Raw genomic sequence first — 22,993 nt, forward strand, 5'->3', positions numbered from 1 at the left:
TCGATTAGCCGACGCGATTAAGTTTTAGAAAAGACTATTCACCCCCCCCCCTCTAGTCGCCATCTCGACCCTTCACTCCGTCGACAGCACTTGCCGTGGAGAACTCTCTGATCCGGATCTGATCGAGCTCCAATCAAAGAAGGCCAAGGTTCCCGTCCTCTGCACTTGTTTTGCATTTGATTATCTCATGTAGCATGAATTGGGAATGCAGCAATGCATTTGTTTCCAGTGTATGATCCAGGCACTTGTTTTGTACTTAATGATGGATTCATAAATTCTAAATTTCATTCATCTCACTTGCGGACAGTGTCAATGGAATGATATCCTGATTTCAGGATAAACCATTGCTTGTTGCTAGGACATGGTCATCTTAAACAAACATACTTTGCTTGGAGGATTATGTAAACTATACTTTTGTTATTAGTGAGATAAAGCATAGTTAGTAAGCATCTAAACTGAAAAATCATAAAAATGTGTCAAGTCCTTTTCAGCAGTGATAATATAATCCGGTGAAATCTGGTTTCAGTTGCATGCTCTGCTACTGAACTTGTTTTTGATGTGTGACTATCTATTTGCAATATGTTGGTGCCACAGTTTTAAACATGTGCTATATGGCATTGATGCACATGGTTAACAATGTTTGTTTGTGAATTTGATTCTTGGCATATATTGTATTCCTCATATAGGTTTATTTATTTTTGGTGGGTTAAGTGGTGCTTATAACTGCACACGTGATTTGAGCAATCTAATTTCGAACTTGACGCTCTTTGTGATTGAGTTGTTAACTGGGGTTGGTCATTTCTTTTTCTTTACTGATGATTGCATGTAGGCAAAGAACCTGTTATGCATAAGATATCTTGTAGGACGTGGCATACTAATGTCCTCTGTTTTTGTTTTTGATTGATGCAAGAGGAAATGTCGGGTCTTGATTCTTTGCTGGAGTACAATGAAATTGTTAGAAAGATGTTTGGTAGTGAAAAAGAAGTATATTGGTTTTATAACAAATACGCTAGGGGGGAAGGATTTAGCGTAAGGAAAAGCTATTGTGAGTGGGGCAACGGCCACAATGAGAGGACCCTTCGGAAGTTTGTTTACCGTTGTGAAGGTTTCCGTGAAGAGAAGGAGCTGAAGAGGGAGATTAAGAAGCGGAAGCCGTGGAATATTACTCTTGTTGGATGCCCTGCTAAATTTATGATTGCACGGGATCAGAACACATGGCAGTGGTATGTGAAGGATTTTATCTATGAACACAACCATCCGATGGCGGAACGAGACCTTGCTTGTCTTTAGCGTTCACATAGAAGAATCAGCGATGAGCAGAAAGCTAATATTGTGGCGATGCAGATTTTTGAGATTCGTAAACACCAGATAATGAATATTATGAAAATGCAGTATAGTGGGTATGATAAGGTTGGATTTACATCAAGGGACTTGTATAATTTCTGCCATCGCAATAAGGTGGAGATAGTTGCTGCTGGTGATGCTTAAACAGTCATCAGTTACCTGACAGAATGCAGACGTAGGGATCCTGATTTCTTCTTCGACTACAAGACTAATGAGAAAGGGCATCTCAAGGGACTGCTCTGGTATGAAAGTCAATGTTGGCTTGATTATGCAGCGTTTGATGATGTCGTCGTATTTGATAGCACGTACAAAATGAATCGGTACAACCTGCACCTTGTTCCTTTTGTTGGGGTGAATGACCATGGCAGCACCATTCTTTTTGCATGTGAAATTATTTCCTAGGAGACAATTGAGTCATATGTGTGGATTCTTAGCACATTCTCTAATGCCATGGTTCAGAAGCATCTGGTTTTCGTCATCATTGATGGAGACCTTGCCATGCAGAGAGCAATTAGGCTGGTGTGGCCGAATTCATCGCATAGGCTATGCATATGGCATATTGAGCAGAACATTGTGCGTAATCTTCACGATGATGGTGTGAAGGATGATTTCAGGTATTTCTTTTATGAGTGTTGCTCCATAGAAGTGATTGAGAGGAAATGGCTAGAATTCTTGGATAAGCATAACGTTATAGAGGAGAGAAATCTGGTGTGATGCGTATCATGCTGATAAGTGCTATTTAGGACTGAGGAGCAACTAGCAGAGTGAGAGCCTAAACTCTAGGCTTCAGGTAAATCTAGATTATAAAATGACACTGTTTGAGCTGGTCGAGCACTTTGACCACTACCTTTCGCGGCTGCACGGTAATGAAGCGAATCTAGACTTTCAAGCATCGAATTCTTTGCCATGCTTAGAACCAGATGCTTCAATTATTGAGAAAGAGGTTGCGAAATCGTTCACACCAAGAGTTTTTGTCACGGTTCAATTCAGCATAAAAGCAGCCAAAAAGTGTTTTGCGAGAGAGATTCTAGATGGCTATGATACGATTAAGTATATTGTTAGCAGGGAGGATAAAGGAGATAAAGGAGACAAAGAATACCATGTGGAATGTGAGATATGTGTTGATGAAGGCAATCTAAAGGGAATTTCTTGTTCTTGTCTTAAGTTACAGTCCTTTGAAACCCCCTACTCACACATCTTCTTTGTATTGGGCTATCGCAAAGAACACGAGCTTCCAGGCTACTGTGTTTTGAAAAGGTGGACAAGGGGGGGGGGGCAAGAGTGCATTTCCTCCTATAAGGAAGAGCACCATGTATGACTATTCTGATTGCCTACAGAGGTACCATGAGCTACGCAATATCAGTCACACTGCATCCTTTGTAGCATCTCATTCACCTGAAGCATATGAGCGGCTCAAACACGTTCTGCATGAGGAAGCTACTATGATCCTGCCAAACAGAGGAGAGAACGGAGATAAGAGGTATGGTCCGATGGTGCCGCAAGCCCTGGATGTTGATTCTGCAGAGTCTAGAAATATCTTGGATCCCATGCATGTTCCTAGCAGAGGGGCCCCAAGAAAAAGTTGAAGTCAGTTTCAAATAAGAAGAAATCTAAGGCGAAATGTACCCTGTGTAAGGCTGAGGTTCACAATCGGTGAACATACTCCATGAGAGAAGAGGTAGTTAAGAGTAATGTTCATCAAAGCTAAAAATTGTCTGTCTCTGAAGATTGTCTAGTTATGGCTAATGTTACTCTTCATTTGTTGGAAACAAAGCTCCCTGAAGATGTGTTGGATATATGATTTGCCAAGGATCTGCTTGCTGTTGCATAATAGGTACGCTGGTGCATAACTCATTTAAAGTGATGCTTGTGTTGTTATGCTACTCAGTCATGTGTTGCGCAAGCCCAGTACTTAGTTGGACCTTGTGATGCTGCCCTCAACTAAACTGAAACGGAAACCCTGCACTCACCGCTTTACTGGAGAATATAGCTTTTCTTTCATATCCTTTGAACATTGCCACATGATCATCAGTTTCATTTTCTTTGGTTTTTGTTCGCTGAGAATATGTTAGTAGTGTAATCTGATTTGCAATCATTTGCACTGGTTACAGTTAGTACACGGCTAGTAAGTGAACTCACGTTCAGAGGAACTTGTAAGTCCAGTTAAAATGAAACCATGCTTTGTAGGGCAGATTTTATTTGATGAACCTGTTCGACACCATGTAAAGAGATTTGTGATGTGATTTTCTTTATTGTTTGTTTCATCTGGTAATTGTATTGTAGTCTTGGGATGAGGACAGCCCAAGACCCAACACTGTTTCTGTTATATATGCCTTGAGTTTTGCAACCTATATGATTTTGTTATCCACCACGCGCGAGCAGCCCTCGCGGCGCTCATACTCGTAGCAGGCGCGACAGTTTGTGGTGGGCACCGGCTTGCCGAGCTCGCCCTCCAGCTTCGCCACCATGGACCGCCACGTCCATGGACGCACGCACCTCGCCACCCACACCCCCCCGGGCAGCGGGGACGGCCGCCGCCACCGCCACGACCGGGAGCACAGTCGCCGCCGCGGCCTCCACGTGCTCGGTTGGGGAGCTGAGGGCTGGTGAGAAGGGGTTGGGCCCGGATCTCGATGGAGACGATGCAGGAGCGGCGCAGCGCGTCAAGGTCCTCCCGTGGACGGATGAACGGCGGCGGACGGCGGCGGCACAGAGACGGCGGTGAATGAACCCTAACAAGACGAAAATATTCATTATTTTTTAAAAGCAAATATCCATGTAACTATAGTACTTAAATCATACATCCCAACTATACTACTCAAAACATTATTTTTACAGTTGTGGATTTACCGTTTTACCCTTGATTAAAAAAATTAACTACGAAAAAGGAATTGCCACTCTTTTATTTAAAGTCATAATCCTCAGTCATTGGGAGGCATTACGGCGCATATGGGCCCACCGATCATAGACATATCTAACACCTCCCGATGCCTCCCTCATTGACGCCTCTCAACGCCTTCCCTCATTGACGCCTCTCAACGCCTTTCCTCATATGGGCCCACCAATCGTAGACACATCTAACGTTTTCTAACGCCTCCCCAATCATAGTAAAAAAAATTCTATTTTAAATGTTATCTAAGTTGCTAATATATGCAAACTGAGATCTTATTATTTTAGTTATTATGGTAATTTATCTTGATTGCACAATCATACAACGACTGATTTTGGGGCAGTTCTTTTTTTTTGGGTGCTGTTGAGCCTTATTAGTCATGCTCTTCTTGCGAACAACATAATTTTTTGAACACAAACAGCAGGAGGTCTGCCAAACAATTATGAGGAAAGAATTTTATCTACAGGATGGAGTTTTAAGCTCAAACACAACAACAGCCGCACAAAAGAGCGTGTGATAAGTCAAAGGGGGCGAACAACACAATTGGCTTCTATATAAACCATTCATTTACTAAACCATTCCAACACCATGCTCCCAAATCCCATTGCCTCATAGAGTCATAGGTCGACTTTCACAGTGAGATGCAAAATCCTTAGATTAACCGAACCATCTTAGTCCAAGGGCAAAATCCTTCCCAATTCGCTACAACTCCCTTGGATTGGAGATTAACCGAACCATCTTAGTCCAAGAGCCGGTTGTAGCAGCAAGGCCTATCGGAAGCAAGAAATTTGGCATAAATGCAGATGTTCCTTAAAAAAAATGCGGAAGTTCTAAAGCATCCCAAGGATGTATTTGGTTGGAGGCTGAGAAAACTTGTGTGGGCCAAATATAGATGCCAAATTGCCAAGCATCTTGAGGCCTTGTTTGAATGTGCATGTATTCATCTCAATTCACATATGTTTAAGTGGATTGGAGTGAAATTAAACTAAGTTACATTCCATTCCACTCCAATACATATGGATTAAAATGAATACGCATGCATCAAACAACGCCTATGAATGTGTTTGGAGGCTAAAAAAACTTACTTGGGCCGGCTATGGATCCAAGTATCCGATTTTGGATGCCTAGGGCAGGGACTGGCCAGGCAAATGCCTGCCGGGCTTAAATCCAAACAACACGTTCAGAGCCGATTCACGACCATTGTAGGTACTCAACTACAGGAATACACCGGAAAAGAAATTTACGCACTTTAATATTAAAGGATAGAACTGACAAAACGCTCCTCGCTGGACCTAGAAACGTATGAAAGATTAAGTATTTCTAGAAACGACAGAAGAAAATTAGGCTGGACGCAGGCATCCCTTGGCAGGGTCAACAAATGTTCTTGCTTCCCTACAATAAAATCTGATAGGAGCTAACAAACAAACTTTGCAGGAACAAAGTGAAAGCAATTAACGCCCAATCACTTCTGTATTTCAGTTCTAAGTCCTTAATTTACATCTCACTCCACTTGTGTTTACAGGGCGTTTCTTATTGGTGCGCCAAAACCTTTAACAATCACACACATCATGTCACCAGGAAGTACCTCAAATAAAACATCACACTCAAACCAACACTCAAACATCACTCATACACCGCAAATCACCACGTTCAGGATATAGTTTACAGTGAAACACTCAAACCAGGGACAACCAACTACAACTGCAGCTCCATCAAAGCAGCGACCACAACCCTCATTCAGACAGGTCTCACAGCTTCACACCAGGAACATGAACCCACTCCAGCTGCACCACAATCAGGCCACTCTCGACCTTCTTCAGCTTCAGAATCAAGTCCTGGACCACCTTGCCATCCTTCCACTGAACATGGCTCTCGCCACCAAGGTAGTTTACACCGACTGGGTAAATTGTCTTGATCCTAGTCCCATCAGTGGCATGCTTCAGATCCAGCTTTGCAGCATCATAGATGTCAGTAATGTTGATCTCAGCAACACCCATGGTGTCATCTGCCGTGAACTTGTCTTCGTCAAAAACTTCCTGTGTGATAGTAACAATTCAGAAATCAAGGACCATTCTTCCTGGTTATTGCATAGTCAGAAACATGTGTGATCGTTCATATTTACAGCAATATCAGTGGACCTATGGCAGACATGGTTCCATATAATTCATATTTCTGCCAAGAAATTGTTCAGGTTAAAAATTTGTTGGTTTGATAAATTAAATGTTTTGTAACACATCACCATGGTAAACCTTTTAACCAGCATATAGTTGTATACTTGTATACTTCTACTTTCATTATCTATATAGTTTTCCGATAGCAAACATGATGAACCAATTGAGACAGCAAACTTACAAGATGCACTGGCTTTGTAGGATTTGTCACTGAGAGCTGCAGTACTTCGTTCCATACTGGATTGGGATTCTTCTTCTGGACACTAGTCTTCACCTTCTGTAACAACAGCAAAAGAAAACTTCCATGACGCAAACATCAAGAACAGAAAGCCATAAATTCAATGAGCATCCATGACGTTTGAACTGAAGTCAACTGGATAAAATACAAAAAGAGCTTTCAAAATCCTACAAAACTGTTTAGTAGTGTATTCTATCATGTATTCAGTTCGCAATAGTGCAATTCAGCAACAGTCAGACATGGGTGGTTGACTTGACACCACACAAGCCAATCATACAGAAACTTAAAACTAAATAATTCATATATACATTGGAATCGTCAGCTAGGGGTAACGCTAAGAAAAAGTCAAGTTAGTAAAACATATTGAATTTCCCCAGGAAAATAAAAGACTAGTAAGTATTTCAGGATGCAATATACTATTTTGATCCTGGAATTAGTATGCAGATCACAGAGATGCTGCTAAAGTACAGGTTCAGTTCATATTGATGTTTCGCAAACTTGTGCAAGATCAGTCCCTAGTTCAGAAGAAATATTATCTATTACTGTATTTCTTATTTCAAGGTGAAGTTGTGGGGTGTGGTGCTCTGCCCCTCAGTTCAACATTCCGCAAAGTGTGGTATTTCTTAGTTCAAGGTGAAGTTGTTGCGGGGTGTGGTGCTCTGCCCGTCAGTTCAACATTCCGTAAAGTGCAGTATAGCCCTTTAGCAGGGACACAGGCACACAGCTGCTGGCTGTTGCATTGGTTAAGCAAATTCATGAGCAAGCTAGAACAGCAGCCAGTCAGGCACTTATTAGTACCCTCCGTTCCAAATTATAATTCATTTGACTTTTTTTTTTTACTCTAAGTTTGACCGCTCGTCTTATTAAAAAAAAATTGTACAAAGATAGTCAAATTTAAGTCATTGTTGAAGAACTTTTGTTAATAAAGCGAGCCACACCAAAAGAAGTGATATTTAGCATAAATTTTTTAATAAGAACCCTAATTTGGAACGGATTTAGTAGCTGGCTTGGCAATTCATTGCCGGGATTGTGATCCCCGTTTCACTCGTCGTTGAAAAGCAGTACAACATCCCTGTGTCGAGGTCAACACCTGGTCGGGTAAGCCCATGGACCACCCGCCATCGAATCCGCAGGCCACCGACCGTAACACGGTAACAGGATCCGATGGAAAGGCAACACGGGCAGATTCGCAGCTCATAGAAGACGACAGAGACAGACTAGCACCCAGGACTAGGAGATCGGGGAAGATCGACAATAATCCCGACACTCGATCCCCCTCACGCCGCGGCGCTGACCGTGGACCACGCACAGGTCGTCAAGTGCGAACGGGGCCCCGTCGATCACCGGGGATCCAGCCAGGCAATGCTGTGGGGGAAGAAAGGAGACCAGAAGGCAGAGGAAGAGCGAGAGGGCGAGCAGAGCGGGGATGGACATGGACCTGGGCGCCGTACTGGAGGACGACGTAGGGGTCGCTGGTGTGGGTGAGCGGGTCGGCGATGGCCAGGTTGTTGCCCCGCACCACGCGGACGTTGAGCTTCCCGATCACCTCCTCCTTGGACGCCGTCGCCATTGTGCGGGTGTGGGTTTGGTGGGAGCGAGCGAGCTGTGGATTGGTGGGGACAAGCCGAGGCGGACGCGGAGGCGGAGGCTCCGACAGACACGAGGGAGGGGAGGAGTGGCCCGCTCTGCTCACCGGTGGATGCGGCCAACGTCTGGCGGCCGGCGCCGGGTTTTATAGGCGGCGCGGCCTGCCTCGTGGATAATTTTGCAACCAATAATTGTGCGATTTCTTTTGATGACAAGAGAAAGCTGGAAGCTAAAAAATAGATATGCACCAAGACAAATTCTTAGAAAAGTATATTAAATTTGTATACTATATGGAAATAAAATTGAAGTTCAAAAAATACAACTTTTTTTTGCCCCTTTAACTTGAGAGACATGCATACACCCATATACTCACACCAGTCACCAATGAATGTCTGAGATCGATGAAGTAGCATCATGAGTCTAGTTGTACACCGTTCACCACTTCATAAATAAATAGCCATTTGTGCTCCTTCATCGCTCAATTGTCAACCATGTAATAGATCTTAGCATGTGAGCTTTGGTGTAGTTAGTTGGGGGCAATCGGTTTGGCTTGTCACCCACATGACAAACTGTACTTGTCACCATTTCCCTTAATGAAATACGGGCACAATTGCACGTTCGCGAAAAAAAATGGATGGGACAAGTTCTGGTTCCATCACAGAAAACCTAGCCAACTTAGTTATACCTAGTTTGATTTTCTTCAACTTACAAAGATTGGTTTCCATCCCAACTGTTGTAAGAAAACAATGATCATCTTCCTTTCATTCACTTTGGAGTATTTTTTTAAAGTACATGCTTTGTAAGAGCCTATTTGGCAGACCTCTAAGAGCAGCTTCTAGTCTGAATCAAGAGGACCTCTACAAAACAGTGTTTTACAACTAGAAAGTTCGGAGCTGAAAAAGGGCAAACTTTCCTAACTCATCCCACACATTTTACATATAGTTTATCTTAGAGAATCTAAAAGAACTATTCTCAGCTAGAAAATCACTTATTAGAGAATCACTTCTCACAAAGAATTAGAAAAGAAAGAGCTCTACCAAACAGGTTCTAAAATGGCCTCACAATTTTACCTGCCTTTGACAAGCGATAATGATACTATTCGGGCGCCCGTTCTGTCTGGACGGACCCGCCCACGGAACGACTCGGACCGAGTCGTCGTCATCCACCCTCGCTTCACCTCCCTCATCTTCATCCCCACTCTGTGCCTCCGCACGCCCACTCTGCCGCTCGCTCCCTCATCCCCACCCCCGGCTCATTGCCACGCCGTGCTCAACGGACGCCGCGCCCGCGCTAGCTCGTTGCCGCCCCGCCCGCGCTCCCTTCCTCCCTCCGCCACCTCCATTTCTACCCCGCACTCCCTAGCGACTTGGCTCTCGATCACCCCACCGAAGACGAGGACGATGGCGTCGGCTCCGACGAGGAAGGTCGGTCCTTCTCTGGATCTGAGCCCCCCCCCCCCCCCCCCCCCTCCTCCTCCTCTGGATCTGAGGGACACGGCAGTGGCTACGGTTTCGACGAGGTCTGGGGTCCTATTCCCTCCTCCCTCCGTCGAGCTTGAAGGTGATGGGCCAAGGGCTGGAACAGCTTGCACCTCAAACCCACCCCCTTGCCGTTTTGTACGCTTTTCGATATTGCAGTACATAATTTTCGATATTGCACTATATAGTTTTGCGATGTTGCAGTATTTATTCCGATGTCGCATTACATAGTTCACATATTTTTGCGATGTTGCACTTAAAGTGTTTCATGCTTTTTGGGACAGGGGAGTGGTGGGGAACGAGGCATGATGGGGGGACGGGGTGCGTTGAGAAACGGGGGACAGAGGCGTGGTGGGAAACGGAGGACAGGGACGCGGTGGACGCAATTCCATTCCACAAAAAAGGAAATGCAAGAATTTGGTTGCAATCTAATCTAAAGTAGAGGACACCAAAGCCCCTTCTACCACAAACAAAGGAAAAAAAATAGGGATCTCTTGATATTGTTTTGACGTGCCCAGGCAAGATATGAGCATCTACGAGTTCTGTATCGCGTTAGCGACCACGCCCCCATTCAGGTCATAGTATCCATTAATTGTTAATAGTTAGATAGTTAATAGCCCATAGCTAATATTAGCTAGCTAACTAGTATTACTCCCTCCATATCAAATTATAAGTCACTCTAACTTTTTTATCAAGTCGAAACATCTTAAGTTTAACCAAAATTATAGAAAAAATTACAAATACTTATGAAATCAAATAGGTATACTATGAAAATATAATTAAAATGAAAATTTTAATTATACTTATTTGGTATTATAAATTTTATTGTTTTATTATATAAATTTGGTCAAACTTGATATGTTTTGACTCTTCAAAAAAGTTGAAATGACTTATAATTTGGGACGAAGGGAGTAACTGCTATTAGCCGGTTTGGTCTAACTAGTGAAATAGTTGTTAGTTAGATTATTAGCTAAATCTCTTTAAATCTAAATTGAGCTAATTGCTAGCAGCTAACTATTAGCCTATTAGCTCTTTGGATCTAACAGGCCAAGATAACCTCACAACATAGCTAGGGGACTAGAATTAGGTCATCAAGTCCTCGTATTCCTTTATAGCACATATTTATTATTATATTATATATCTGGAAGTGGAGCCAAATGTGTCGTGTTGCTCCCTCTCGCGCACATAGCCGGATCGGAGCATGATCCGTCTGCTGGAAGGCACAAAATTGTAATCCAAGGGTTTGTGAAGGCGTTCTGAATTCTGAAACAGACAAGCAGATAGAGCCATAGAGGTTGGTGTGAAGGCAAAAGAAAATACCATGCTAAAAAGTGAACCAAATTCTAACAAGAGTCTGTTAACATTGTGATCCGCATATTGTGATGCTGGATATATGGCTGCCGTGTGAATTATGTGGCCCGGGTGTAGTGTAGGTTGAGCTTGTTCTGCACGCCCGCAGTGTGATTTTCTAGGATCACCACGGCACGACCTGGCCTCCCCGGATCATACCTTGTGGCGATTGTTATTTCCGCGTGGCCCCCGTGGTCAGAAATTATCGCCTGGAAGCCACCTCACCCGCCCTGCCACTTGTCACCCACGACCTCACTCCTTCCAGCTCAGATCCTGACCTTGCAACCGCTGGCAATACATTATTCTGGCCGTCCGATCGGCGCCGCTGCCGAACGAACACGTACAGCTCCGGCCACATCGTCGTCGCCGGTTTCCAGCTACGGGCAGCGTATTCTTTGCGGCCACGCGGCCTTGCGCAGCTCGTGTGCGTGCCGTCGCCATCCGTGGGCTCCGGGGCTAAGTTTTATGGTCGTCGCCGGCGTCATCTGACGGGGACATGCATGATAGAACTGCTGCAGTACTACTGCTCTCAATCACCGTGACAAAAATTCCATTTCTATGTTCTTCAAATTTCGCAAGTATTTTTTTGGGGGTATTTGGTGGAGATTCACATACACGACAAATCAAGTGCATCCTTATGTTGCAAGGCTTTGTTGCATTGCACACACCTGTATGACATAAATTACGATCGGTTAGATTAGATGGACCTATCTAAGGATGGATGATGGGTGTGAATGTGAACTCTGCAGACGGACTCGTTGGTAGATATACTGAGCATGCATCACATGGTACATAACCACACTGTCGCTGGATGGAGCCCGGTATTAACCGGGTCATTTTCGACCAGCTGGCTCTCTCTCCCTCAATCATGCTACACGGGTTAGCAAATCAGAAACCTCGTCGTGCATACCCTTTTAGGCCCTGTTTAGTTCCACCAAATTCCCAACTTTAACACTATGCAAAAAGAAGATTTCCCATCACATCAAACTTACGGTACATGCATGGAGTACTAAATGTTGACGAAATAAAAAACTAATTATACAGTTTGATTGTACTTTGCGAAACAAACATTTTGAGCCTAATTAGTCAACGATTGAACAATTATTATCAAATAAAAACAAAACTGCACTGTAGCTAAAGTGTAGCTACAGTGCGCCAGCGGCGCCGATTCGGCGGAACTAAACGTGGCCTTATCTTTCTTTCTGAACGAACATGTCGTACCGTCTTGATTGCAAAAACTAGTATTTCCCAAGTCAAGTCTTCTACCAGACGAGACGATCTCCGCATCAAGGTACACCCCTATGGGATAATAATATATAAGTCACGCTAGCATTGTGATCGCTTTTCTTCTTCTTTTTATTTACGATTACAAGGTGACATAAGCATGCACGCGTCACTACACCTACACTCGTGTACCACATTCACATGTCCAGAGTCCAGAGTGTGTCCATGTCATGTGCCTACGACTAATGTACGTTGAGATTAATTAAAGCACTACGTGTGCACATCGTAAGCACTATATTTCGACGGCCCAGGTTAGTACAAGGAAAATCAATGTAGCAGGCCCATTAGTACAATCCTGTGGATGGGGTGATTGTTGCAGTCAGAGTCAGATACTCTCAACCTCAAAGTTCAACGGATGGCCGTCGCTAATGTTCAGCAACAAATTTATATCCGCCCAGCTTCAACGTTTTTATCTCGTAACAACAGAAACCATCTATTTCCTGTTGTCGTAGTGTGAGAACGTGAGGGTTTCTTCTCTGATTTCCCCACTTTTGTCAAGAAATGAAGAATAAAAACGCAGTTTTTTTCCTGAAATTTTAGCAATAAAACTTACAGCGCACGTTTACGAAATTTCGAGGCTTTTTAAAGCACGCACAGATGCATCTCCAAAAGTACCCTATTTCCCTTTCTAATCCTTCGTTTTTGACAAGACGAGGAAAAAAATCCTCTCCAATAACTCCTAATCCTTCCTCCTAAAATTTACGCACTTGTAAAATCCTCCCCTGTCGCGCGTAACTTTGCGCGGAGTCCTGGTCGCGTGGATACACATGTATTCTTCGGTCAATTAAAGGTGAAAGGGCAGAAAAAGAATAAAGAGTATGAAAGGGTTCCAGATGCAAATGTACAAGAGAAAAAGAATATATAAAATTAGTTAATACAATCTAGAAATAGTATAAGATTCCTGATATAAAATTGTCTTCTACTATATATTTTAGGAGTGAATTATTGAAAAATATTGGAGATGACCTTCTTTTTTCCCTCAATACATTTTTAGGAGTTGAAAAACCTAGACTTTTTGGGAGAAAAAATTAGAATACTCTTGGAGATGCTCTAATAGCTGCTAATTTTTAACAGGAGATGTTGTCAAATTGTTTGGAAGCACCTGCTAATAGGTGGTTGGATAAAAGATGCATGTGAACTATTAGCACATATTAGCAACTTCAAACCTGCTAATAAAATTAATAGTTAGTATCCCTCCAACTAATAATTAGTAGGTTTATGAGCAGTCTACTTGAATCTATTAGTACTAATTTTAGCTGCTAATTTTTAGTGCTAAAAGATCAAACAAACCCAATATTAAAATATTAGGCTCCAAATGTTTATTTAGCTACTAGGACAGCCTCTCTGTTTGCAGGCCCATGCCATAACACTGTCTCCAATAGAGTTGGCAAAATACGACGTAGTCATCCATAGTATTTTAGGTGAAAGAAACAGACTCCAATAGAAGACGCAAATAGAGCACACATTTTGCGTACCAGGCGAACCAAAACGCAAATAAGCGTCGCCTCTCTCCACGACGCAAATCTCCGGGTACGCGGACGACGACGGCGAGGCCGTGCGCTCCTCTCTTCCTCCTCTCCCCTTGCTGCTTCCCCCTCCCCTCCACGCCCCTGCGCGGGAGCGCTCCCGAAGTTGCGTGTGGCACGGACGCCGCCGCCGCCTACGACTGCTTCCTCCATCGGCGGGCTTCCTACGTCGCCGGGGGCCTCCGCCACTGCCGCTCGTTGGGGCCGGTTCTAGCGCCCCATGGTCGCCAGCCCCTCCTCGCGCGGGATTCACGTCGTCCTGCGCCGTCGACGCCCCTCAGCCGCCGGGGCTAGCAGATTCTCGCCCGCGAGCAGGAACAGTTGCAGGGGAGCGCGCGGAGCAGTCGCCGCTACACCCCGCGGCGGACCTCTCCTTCAGTGTCCCTCAGCTGGAAGCCACCGCCGTCGTCGTCACGTCATCCACCAGCGCCCCGTTGACACATCCGCCGCCGGGGACAACCACGGAGGAGGTCCAGCGGCCCGCGGATGACGACGGCGAGGCCGTGAGCTCCTCTCTTCCTCCTCTTCTTGGCTGGCGGCGGTAGGGGCAGAGGTTGCGCCGTGGGGCTGGAGGACGAGCTCACCGTGGGGTTGGTGGACCAGCTCGCCGCGGTGAGGCTGGGGCCGGAGCTCGCCCGCACGGTGGCGGCGGGTCCAGATCTCACCAGGCACAGCGACGCCAGGTCCGAAGTCGCGCGGTGAGGCTAGGGCCAGATCCAGATCTCGCGCTGTGAAGCTAGTTCGCACGACGACGGCCGCCCCGGACCCCGCTCCTCTTCCTCAACGCTGGCAGCCACTCCCTTCTTCCTCAAGCTCCTCCTTGGACGACGGCGAGGCGGGCCCGCAGTAGGGCGCGGCCAGGCGGGACAGCGGCGGGGAGCCGCCGGTGTGGCGAGGAGCGGCCGCCGCGAGGAGCAGCCGGCGCGGCGAGGAGCGGGCGGCGCGAGGAGCAGCGGCGCTTCTGTGTTGGACTTTTGCGTTCGTTGTTGGAAACGTGAAGTTTTGAGTGCGCGACCTTTTCCTTGTGCGCGACCTAAACCAACGAATGCGTCACGTATTTGGGTTTGGGCTGTTGGAGACCGTCTAAGTCGTGCCGAGAATGTCCCTGCTTCCCCAATTCCGGCCCAATGCTTCCAGCGTGGTGATGATGACGCCAGCACCAGGAATTGAATACTGCGCGCCATGGCAGGAGTGGCCGAAGTGGGCACGAACGCCGCCACCACTAACGCGCATGCGTGCCATCCACCACTGCGCTTGTTGTCGTCAAACCCACGACCTGATCGCCATTGGCTTGCTTAGGACTAAGCTCCGTCCGATCACTCCTCTTCTCGCCACCGCAGCACGCGCGAAGTCTCAACCATGGCGAGGGACTCCACTTTGCGAAGCGCTCTGGGAAGAGGCCCTCCGGTGGCAACGGACACAGCGCCCGGAGGAACCGGGGGTGAGGAACGTGGCCGTCGACCCCTTCTCGCTCCGGCAGTTCTCCCACGTCGACATTGATCGGCCGCTGCCCATCCCCTCCGTCTCCGTGGACGACAGCCGCGTGTCGCCGGCCCGGCCGTTCCACGGCGCGAGCGTTCCGGCGGGCTCCGCGTCCTCGTCCCCGCGCGCGTCAACCGCCGGCGGTCAGAAGGCTCCCGCAGCGCCAACCTGTTGGGACGGCCCCGGCGCGCGCCCGATCGCGCCCTCCGGGGCGCTGCCAAGGAGCAAGCTGTCCGCCGGCGGGGATGAGACGGAGCTAGCGGACGCCGGGTTTCACGTTGCCCTGTCATCGACGGAGCGGAACAAGGCGAGCGAGCCGCAGCGCTGGGGCAGCGACGTCCCGCTCATAGCTGCTGCGGACGCCGAGGAGTACTCCTTCGGCGGCTACGCCGCCAAGGACGGCCGGAGCAAGCAGGCGAAGCACGCCGGCAAAGCGCCGTTCACGTGCTGTATGTTCGTCCCGGGGCTCACCAGGAGGATCAAGCCTCCGGCTCCGACGTCCAGGGCACTGGCGGCGGCGCGCTCTTCTTCATCGGGCACGTTCGGCAAAACCACCCGCGTGCAGCTGCAGCCCATCGACCCAGGCACGTGCTCGGCTCGACCAAGCACCGTGTCGCTGGCCGTGTCGTTCGAGCGCTTCGACTGTGGCGGCCCGTCGACGTCGTCGTCCCCGCGAGGCCTGGGCCTCGACGACGGCGAGGACCCCTCGGTGTCGTCTTACTTCGACCTGCCGCTGGAGCTGATCCTGGGCTGCGACGCAGAAGACGATGCCGACCTGCCGGTGTGCGCCGCGTTCTTGTTTGACAGCGACGGCATACGGAAGAGCGTGCTCAAGCGGAGGCTGGAAGCTGGCGCCGGCTGGGAGCCGCGGCGCCCGTCGTTGGGGAAGGTGTCCATGGACGCGTCCGGTAGGATATCGAATGCTCATGTTCGGGTCCCCTTGAAGTCGAGGTCGCCGTAAAAGTCCTCGCCGTCGACGAAGCGTCCTGCAGGTGGCATAGATAATTTCAGTGCGGACAACCCCGTGTACTAGCTGTGTGTACAAGTGTACAACTGCGCGTTTTTTTTTTTTTTTTTTGAGGAAGTGTGTACAACTGCGCATTAACGGCATCGCGGGCAGCATTAACTTTTGAAGCTGTTTGTCCAGCGATTCCATATTTCCATGTTCATTGTTCAAAACTTTTGGTAGTACTTGCTATTCCTGCATGCTAAATCTGAATCCAAAGTTTCATCACATTTATTTGAACTAAATGCCAGTCCACCGAGGCAGATTGAGCTGGCACTGGCTTTGTTCAAATAGGCCTGAATGAAGAGTGAAGTGTATCAAGGCCGTGAGTTCAATCCTCTGCGCAAACAGAATCACTATTTACATTTCTCCTTTAGGATCAGCATTTTGATTAGAACTCTGTTTTCCTTTAGGGAAATACAAGCACACCGCTCTTGAGCAAAAAAACATATTTACATTTCTCCAAGAACTAGCTCGTATATCTTTAGTGGTGGTTATCAAAAGGTAAGAAAGCCGCCTCAAAACCAGGGCTTCGCAAACTCCACATCTAAATCTGGGAGTGCCGGCTCTTTTCTCTTGGCCTTTCCTAAATCCTAAGCTCAAAAATTCAGCTGCGCCCGAACAACATCATCAATAGGAGATTGACAGATTGGGCAACTCCTGCCGCTCGATTTCAGCTGATCGGCACAGTCAAAACAGGTGCACACATGTCCACACCTGATGCATTATAAGGAACACGATTAGAAGCACTTACCCCACACCAATTTGTGCACTTCATACTATTATTAGGTCTGAGATTATTGTGGATAAAGATGTTACGAATCATAACAAGAATAAGATACGACTTCTTGATTAAAGTCACTCAAAGTACGACATGATCTATCCCTGCAAATCATTACCTGTAAAGTAGAGAGTCAACTTGCATTCGATGGCAGATGCAGCAATTACCCCTTTTTGCTGCTGTTGTGTCGGGTTGGCTTGGCATCAAACCTGTTCAAGAAATGGCAACAGAAAAAAGCATGAATATGCGCATCAATGATTACAAATAAAATACGGTCAAGATGGTAGTAATGGACGGTGGGGCACTAGCAAAGATAACCAAACAAAGTTCATATGGTAGTTCATAGACTTCATTACACAATCAGTTAATTCATCAAAGTGGACCAAAAGTACCATACAAAGCATTGAAGATATGCAGCAGTAGGCTGGTCCAGGCTAAGATCTAAGCAACAAGACTGCAGCACATAGTCTTGCTTCGAAGACTAGAACAACTCCTTCCCACTATTGCCTCCCCAAACATAGCTATACCCTTCTTTCTTGAGACCTCAGCTGACTGGACTTCTAAGGCAACCTAGCTCACTTGCCCTGACAGCTCAGAAAAAGAGCAGAGTGTGGCCTTGAAAGCCAAATGTAACATTTCACACTGAGACTGAGGCTCTGTGTGATAGTTATCATATTATACATTTCTTTCTTTTTGCAAACAGATAGGAGCGGTTCCTACTTCCTATATGGAAACTAGGTTGCTTTAATAGAGTGCTATTTTTTTTTTCTTTGTTGCATATAGAAAACACAAACTTAAAAAAAAAGGTAGCACAACTCACCCGCCTCACGAAGTGCACTGCACACCTCTTCTTTAATGGAGTGCTGCATCTTTACTTGGGATGCAATACAACTTTCCACCAACTTCCGCAGTTCATATATTTCATGATGAATCTGGGACATTTCACCCCTTACCCTGACTTCCATTTCCTAAGATAGAGAATATAGTAAGAATATAACTTTCCACAGCTGACATTAAACAGCAGCTCACTTACAAGTAAATTTTGGTTATCGTGGTGTTGACTTCCAAATGAAGAATGCTGCCAACTCTGTTGCTGATGAGCTCCAAGATGTGAGACAGGAGCTAATGAACACGGAGCAGATGCCTCCTTATCAGCATCATGAATTTCATCATTTTGTCTCCAGTACATGCGTTCATCATAGTATCCTCCAAAGTCATCCATCATCCGTTGTTGCCTTTGTTTTTGCAGAACTGTTAGCAACAGCTGGTTCATTTTATTGCTAAAGTCACTCTCAAGAGACTTGGAGACCTTTTTGCTGCAGGAAAAGAAAGAGATAGCATGGCTTGATTCAGTTAAGCCAGTAAAAAAAATAAGTCAAGCACATGCAAAATTGTTTGAACTGTATGGTAACCCTTTTTAACAAGGTGGCAAAATTATTTTGATGTTTGAACTTCAGAAACTAGCTATCTTACAATAAAGCTACTAATGCTAACTGGTAATTTTGAGATGAATACCAAACTAGCAAAAGTAGAATGGCCCGTTTGCATCCCACTGCTGTCACCAATGTGGGGATAATGTGTGATTAAATGCATCTGATTTTGCAAAAGCAATATGCAAAACAGTTAGACTGGGACCAATTTACCTCTCAAGAAGGTTGCAAATGTCAGCATTGCGTGACAAAGCACGATAGTCTGATTGCGTGACAACACATAGTGATCTCCACGAGTTCGGGGAGTCTATCCAGGGTCGATCATTGAATTGAATCTGATTATTATGGTTCTCAATATCACCCATTGTATCCTGATGCCAGCTATCCGGACTCATAGTATCTATTGGTGCAGGCCAACCTAGGCTGCTTATCCATAATCCTCTCTCTTCCCAAGAACCGTTTATGCTTTGGTTGTCTTCTTCGCGTAGATTATCTCCTCTAGATGATGGAGTTTCTAGTTCATGCAACGTACTTGTTGTGCTTGGAGAGATATCTTCCACAAACTGATTCTCATCGATAGTACTGTGCTCACCATACCTTGCAAAGCTTGATGCTTCAGAATAGGTCTGACTATGAACACAAAATTTTTTACAATCTTTCTGACACATATCCCCCTTGGTTTTCATCTTCTCATCACACTGTAGATTTCCTGAACCATCAACAAGGCCTTCAGCGGATACATCAATTGACTTTTCCTCAGCTGGAACTCTATCATTACAAAAGTGTTCATCATGCCTGCACTTGCTGAAAAGAAGATTTACAAGAGGCATAGGTTAGCAATAATAAAGCATAGACCAACAAATATTTCAAATTAAGTATAACTTGCTCTACCAAAGCAATGCACTGTAATTATTTACCCATTATTTTGTTGACTGTAATTGTTTGCTTCTCGTAAGTCTGTGTCCCTGCTATCATACCTGCACCCATTAATTGGATAAATAAAATCAGCTAATCTCGAGCTGTCTACATGTCCACTAAACTTCCTGGAAGCTCAACTCGTAGACATGAAATGTGATAATACCTCAACTCGCCCACATGTTTTGGTTGGTGTGGTTTAACCGGTTTTAGTAGACTCCACAGTTCATCCTCAACTGTACCTCTCTGGCGTAACAATCTCAGACGAAGCATGGACTGTAAAGATGTGAAAGAGCACCTTGGGATCAGCTACAGTTGAATACTACACAGCCTGGTAAAATGGAAGTGCAGTATCTCCCATAAAAGAAAAAAAAATCCAATGCTCTACGAGGAGAGGAGATTTATACAATTACTCCATCAGAAGACGACAGCGTTGGTAGTGCACTATGATTTAACCAATCTTTGCCTTAGGGGAAAGAATATTCTTTTTGAGGAAAAGGAAAGAATACTTTTGTCCATGAGAAAAGAATAATGACACAGAAATAACTTAGTTTTTGTTATGTTTGTTTGTGCCCAGCATATGCAATTGGATCTCAAGCAATCAAAATACTTGCACAATACTCTCCACAAACAAGGGCTGCTTCTAAAACGGGCAATACTTCCGCAACACACCATATTACTGCAGACAAGCCAACGTGTGCTGTGTTTTTACAGCAGGTCAGCTTTCCTAGGTGCCAGTACCATGCACATCACTATTGGCAAGAGTTGGAGTAAAGAATAACCAAAGGGTTTCCAAGTGACTGAAGGTACGGTAACAACTAAGGTCCTGGTTTAGTTCCCAAAAATTTTCACCCTAAACTATCACATCGAATCTTGCGGCACATGCATGGAGTATTATAGACGAAAAAAAACTAATTGCGTAGTTTGGTTGGAAATCGCGAGACAAATGTTTTAAGACTAATTAGTCCATGATTAGCCATAAGTGCTACAGTAACTAACATGCGCTAATGATGGATTAATTAGGCTTAATAAATTCGTCTCGCAGTTTCCAGGCGAGCTATGTAATTAGTTTTTTTTATTAGTATCCGAAAACCCCTTCCGACATCCTCGAAACATCCGATGTGACATCCAAAAAATTTTTATTTCGCGAACTAAACACAGCCTAAACCAAACCTAAAAGACAATGGCATTAACGATTGTTGAAATTTGCATGGTACTTGTCCTTAACAAACCACCAAGACATTACTCCTATTTATTTGCCTCAGGTACATGAGATGATATACCAGCAATGAACCTGTCAAGTCATGTGGCCTCTTGACCACAACCGTGCAGCACCCACATCTCCATAACATGTCAGTTTGTGTACGAAACGGAAGAGCCAGACAAACGAGAGATGTTATTCGCCCCAGACATCTCACCCACTAGATATGCAGAGTAACAACCCATCACTGCTGTCTTAGATGCACACTTCCATTTCATACGGGTTTTTTCAAAATACTATGTCAAGTTTGCATCTTCTTAATTGACTCCCTTTTTTCTTCTGGTCCAAAAATGACAACCTAACAGATCTGTGAAGTGTGAAAGTGAAGTTCGTCCATGTAGATGCAAACAATTTCAGGATCTTTTGGTGGAACTTTCTATATAATTGCACGAGTCCCAACTGACAAATAAATAAGCAAATAAGACTAGGAGCATTTTTTTTCTTCAAAAAAAATAAATATTTACGGTAAAAAAAATTAGCCCTCAATTTATTTCAATTTGGTTTGTTTTTGTATACTGACTTGTCAACGAACCCGACGAAACAATGCAAGCACGATAATGGACTTCGCACATGACATTGATCAGAAACGCCAGTTGGGAAGAAACCGATCCACCAAACTCTCATCCGACGCCATGTGTGGGAGTCAGAATGAACAGCTCCCACCATTTTGGCTCACTTGAAACAAGGATTTGTGGATCGAGAAAGGGAACAATATCCAAGTGATGATGATTAATAAATGTAACAAGTACATGAGACCATGATTAACATGTGTAATTTGATCGAAACGCACAATGCGACAAGAAGCGGAGGTTACCTGGATCCTGCCCTTGTGCGCGAAGCGGGACACGGTATGCCTCTCGGCGAGCGCGGCGACCTCGCGCCTCCGGCGGTGCGCCATGGCGGCGACGAGCTGTTCCATGGCGCGGCGGCCGCGCACCGTCCGGACGACGAGGTGCGGCGGGCGGGGGCAGTTGATCGCGCCCGACGGGTACGGGTACTGCGAGGAGGCGTCGCGCATGGGCGCGGGCGACGGGGGCGCGGACTGCGAGAGCGGGAGCTTGGACTTGGCGACGTCGTCGAGCTCCTCCTCGGGCAGCGAGGACGCCCCGCTGAGCTTCTTGACGATGCATCCGACGCGGCCGCGCGGCGAGCCGGTGTCGGAGTCGGAGGCGGAGGCCGGGTCGGCGGCGGTGCCGGGGCGCGGCGTGGCGGGGCCGACGGCCTCGATCTCGCGCCAGCGCTGGATGAGCGACGAGGCCCGGGGCCCCGCGGGCGGGAGCTCGGAGGGCGCGCTAGCGGCGGCGAAGGAGGGTGCCGTGGAGGAGGCGTCCGAGGGCGCCGGGGACGGCTCCCGGAAGACGGCGGCGCGCGCGGCGACGGGGCGCGCGGCGGACGCGAGCTCGGACAGCTCGGCGTCCCTGGCGCGGCGGCGCTGGTCGGCGGGCTCCGGCGCGGCGCTGGCCGTGACGGCGGCGGCGGCCGCCGCCCAGCGGTCCAGGATTTGGCGGCGGCGCCTGGGCGTGGGCTCGCTGGCGGAGGTGGATGCGGAGCCCGAGGCGGCGGCGTCGGGGGAGGAGACGAGGATGTTGAAGAAGCCCCTGGACGGGGTGGGGCGGGAGGGGTCCCTCCATGAGGCGGACTCGTGGGGCATGGCGGCCACCGAAGAGGCCATGGCCGTGGGAAATGGAAATGGGGCGGGGGGAGAGGGAAGCCGCGCCCGAACCGAGGGGAACGGCGAGCGGACGCGTGTGCGGTGGTAGATATAACCGCGCGGGCCGCGGCCCTGCCTCCCTGCTCGCTATTTTCGCGGAGGAGACGGGAGCAAGGTGAGGTTTCGTCCGTTCAACCAGTGGAAAGGGAGGGAGGCAGGGAAACGGCAGGCAGGCGAGTCGAGTGGATTTGATCAGGTGGCTGGCTGGCTCCGCTGGCGGCCGCTAAAGCCGAGTTGCGGGGCGGTGTGGTGTGGTGTGTGGGTCGCGCGGGCGACGGATTGCCACGTGGTTTACAGTGCGATGTCGCCTGCGTCCAGACCGATGGTTTTGCTCTCTTTTCTTTTTTGTATTTTGAAAGATAGACCGATGGTCCGGGGCAACCGTGGCGGGGGCAGCCCTCCCCGGCCTCGCTTTTTTTTTTTTTTTGATTGAAGCGAGGGTATCCCCGTTTCCATTACCATAGGAACGGAAATACAGCGTTTAGAGAGTTTCAGAGAAGCAACAGAAAAAGGTCAGAAACGTGCCAGAGCGAGTTAGT

The 22,993-nt window shown here is 46.9% G+C and overlaps 3 protein-coding genes across 3 annotated transcripts; 1 reads left to right on the forward strand and 2 right to left on the reverse strand.

Moving 5' to 3' along the window:
• Nucleotides 1-5,685: 5,685 nt before the first annotated feature.
• Nucleotides 5,686-8,352, reverse strand: LOC136552371 (GTPase activating protein 1-like). Its single transcript, XM_066543919.1, has 3 exons — nucleotides 8,082-8,352; nucleotides 6,587-6,682; nucleotides 5,686-6,270 (listed from the first exon to the last, which is right to left on the reverse strand). Exons 1-3 carry the CDS (start codon nucleotides 8,211-8,213, stop codon nucleotides 5,983-5,985), a joined length of 516 nt encoding a protein of 171 aa, XP_066400016.1. The 5' UTR covers nucleotides 8,214-8,352; the 3' UTR covers nucleotides 5,686-5,982.
• A 6,565-nt stretch (nucleotides 8,353-14,917) lies between these two features.
• LOC136550178 (uncharacterized) lies at nucleotides 14,918-16,618 on the forward strand. Its single transcript, XM_066541666.1, has one exon. It carries the CDS (start codon nucleotides 14,968-14,970, stop codon nucleotides 16,309-16,311), a length of 1,344 nt encoding a protein of 447 aa, XP_066397763.1. The 5' UTR covers nucleotides 14,918-14,967; the 3' UTR covers nucleotides 16,312-16,618.
• Nucleotides 16,619-16,731: 113 nt separating this feature from the next.
• LOC136550177 (uncharacterized) lies at nucleotides 16,732-22,544 on the reverse strand. Its single transcript, XM_066541665.1, has 8 exons — nucleotides 21,558-22,544; nucleotides 19,649-19,758; nucleotides 19,485-19,544; nucleotides 18,781-19,371; nucleotides 18,171-18,453; nucleotides 17,958-18,105; nucleotides 17,256-17,346; nucleotides 16,732-17,073 (listed from the first exon to the last, which is right to left on the reverse strand). The coding sequence occupies exons 1-8, from the start codon at nucleotides 22,413-22,415 to the stop codon at nucleotides 16,956-16,958; spliced, it is 2,259 nt and encodes a 752-aa protein (XP_066397762.1). The 5' UTR covers nucleotides 22,416-22,544; the 3' UTR covers nucleotides 16,732-16,955.
• Nucleotides 22,545-22,993: the final 449 nt, after the last annotated feature.

The sequence above is a fragment of the Miscanthus floridulus genome, chromosome 4 (assembly GCF_019320115.1).
Source record: "Miscanthus floridulus cultivar M001 chromosome 4, ASM1932011v1, whole genome shotgun sequence".
Classification (NCBI taxonomy): Eukaryota; Viridiplantae; Streptophyta; class Magnoliopsida; order Poales; family Poaceae; genus Miscanthus; species Miscanthus floridulus.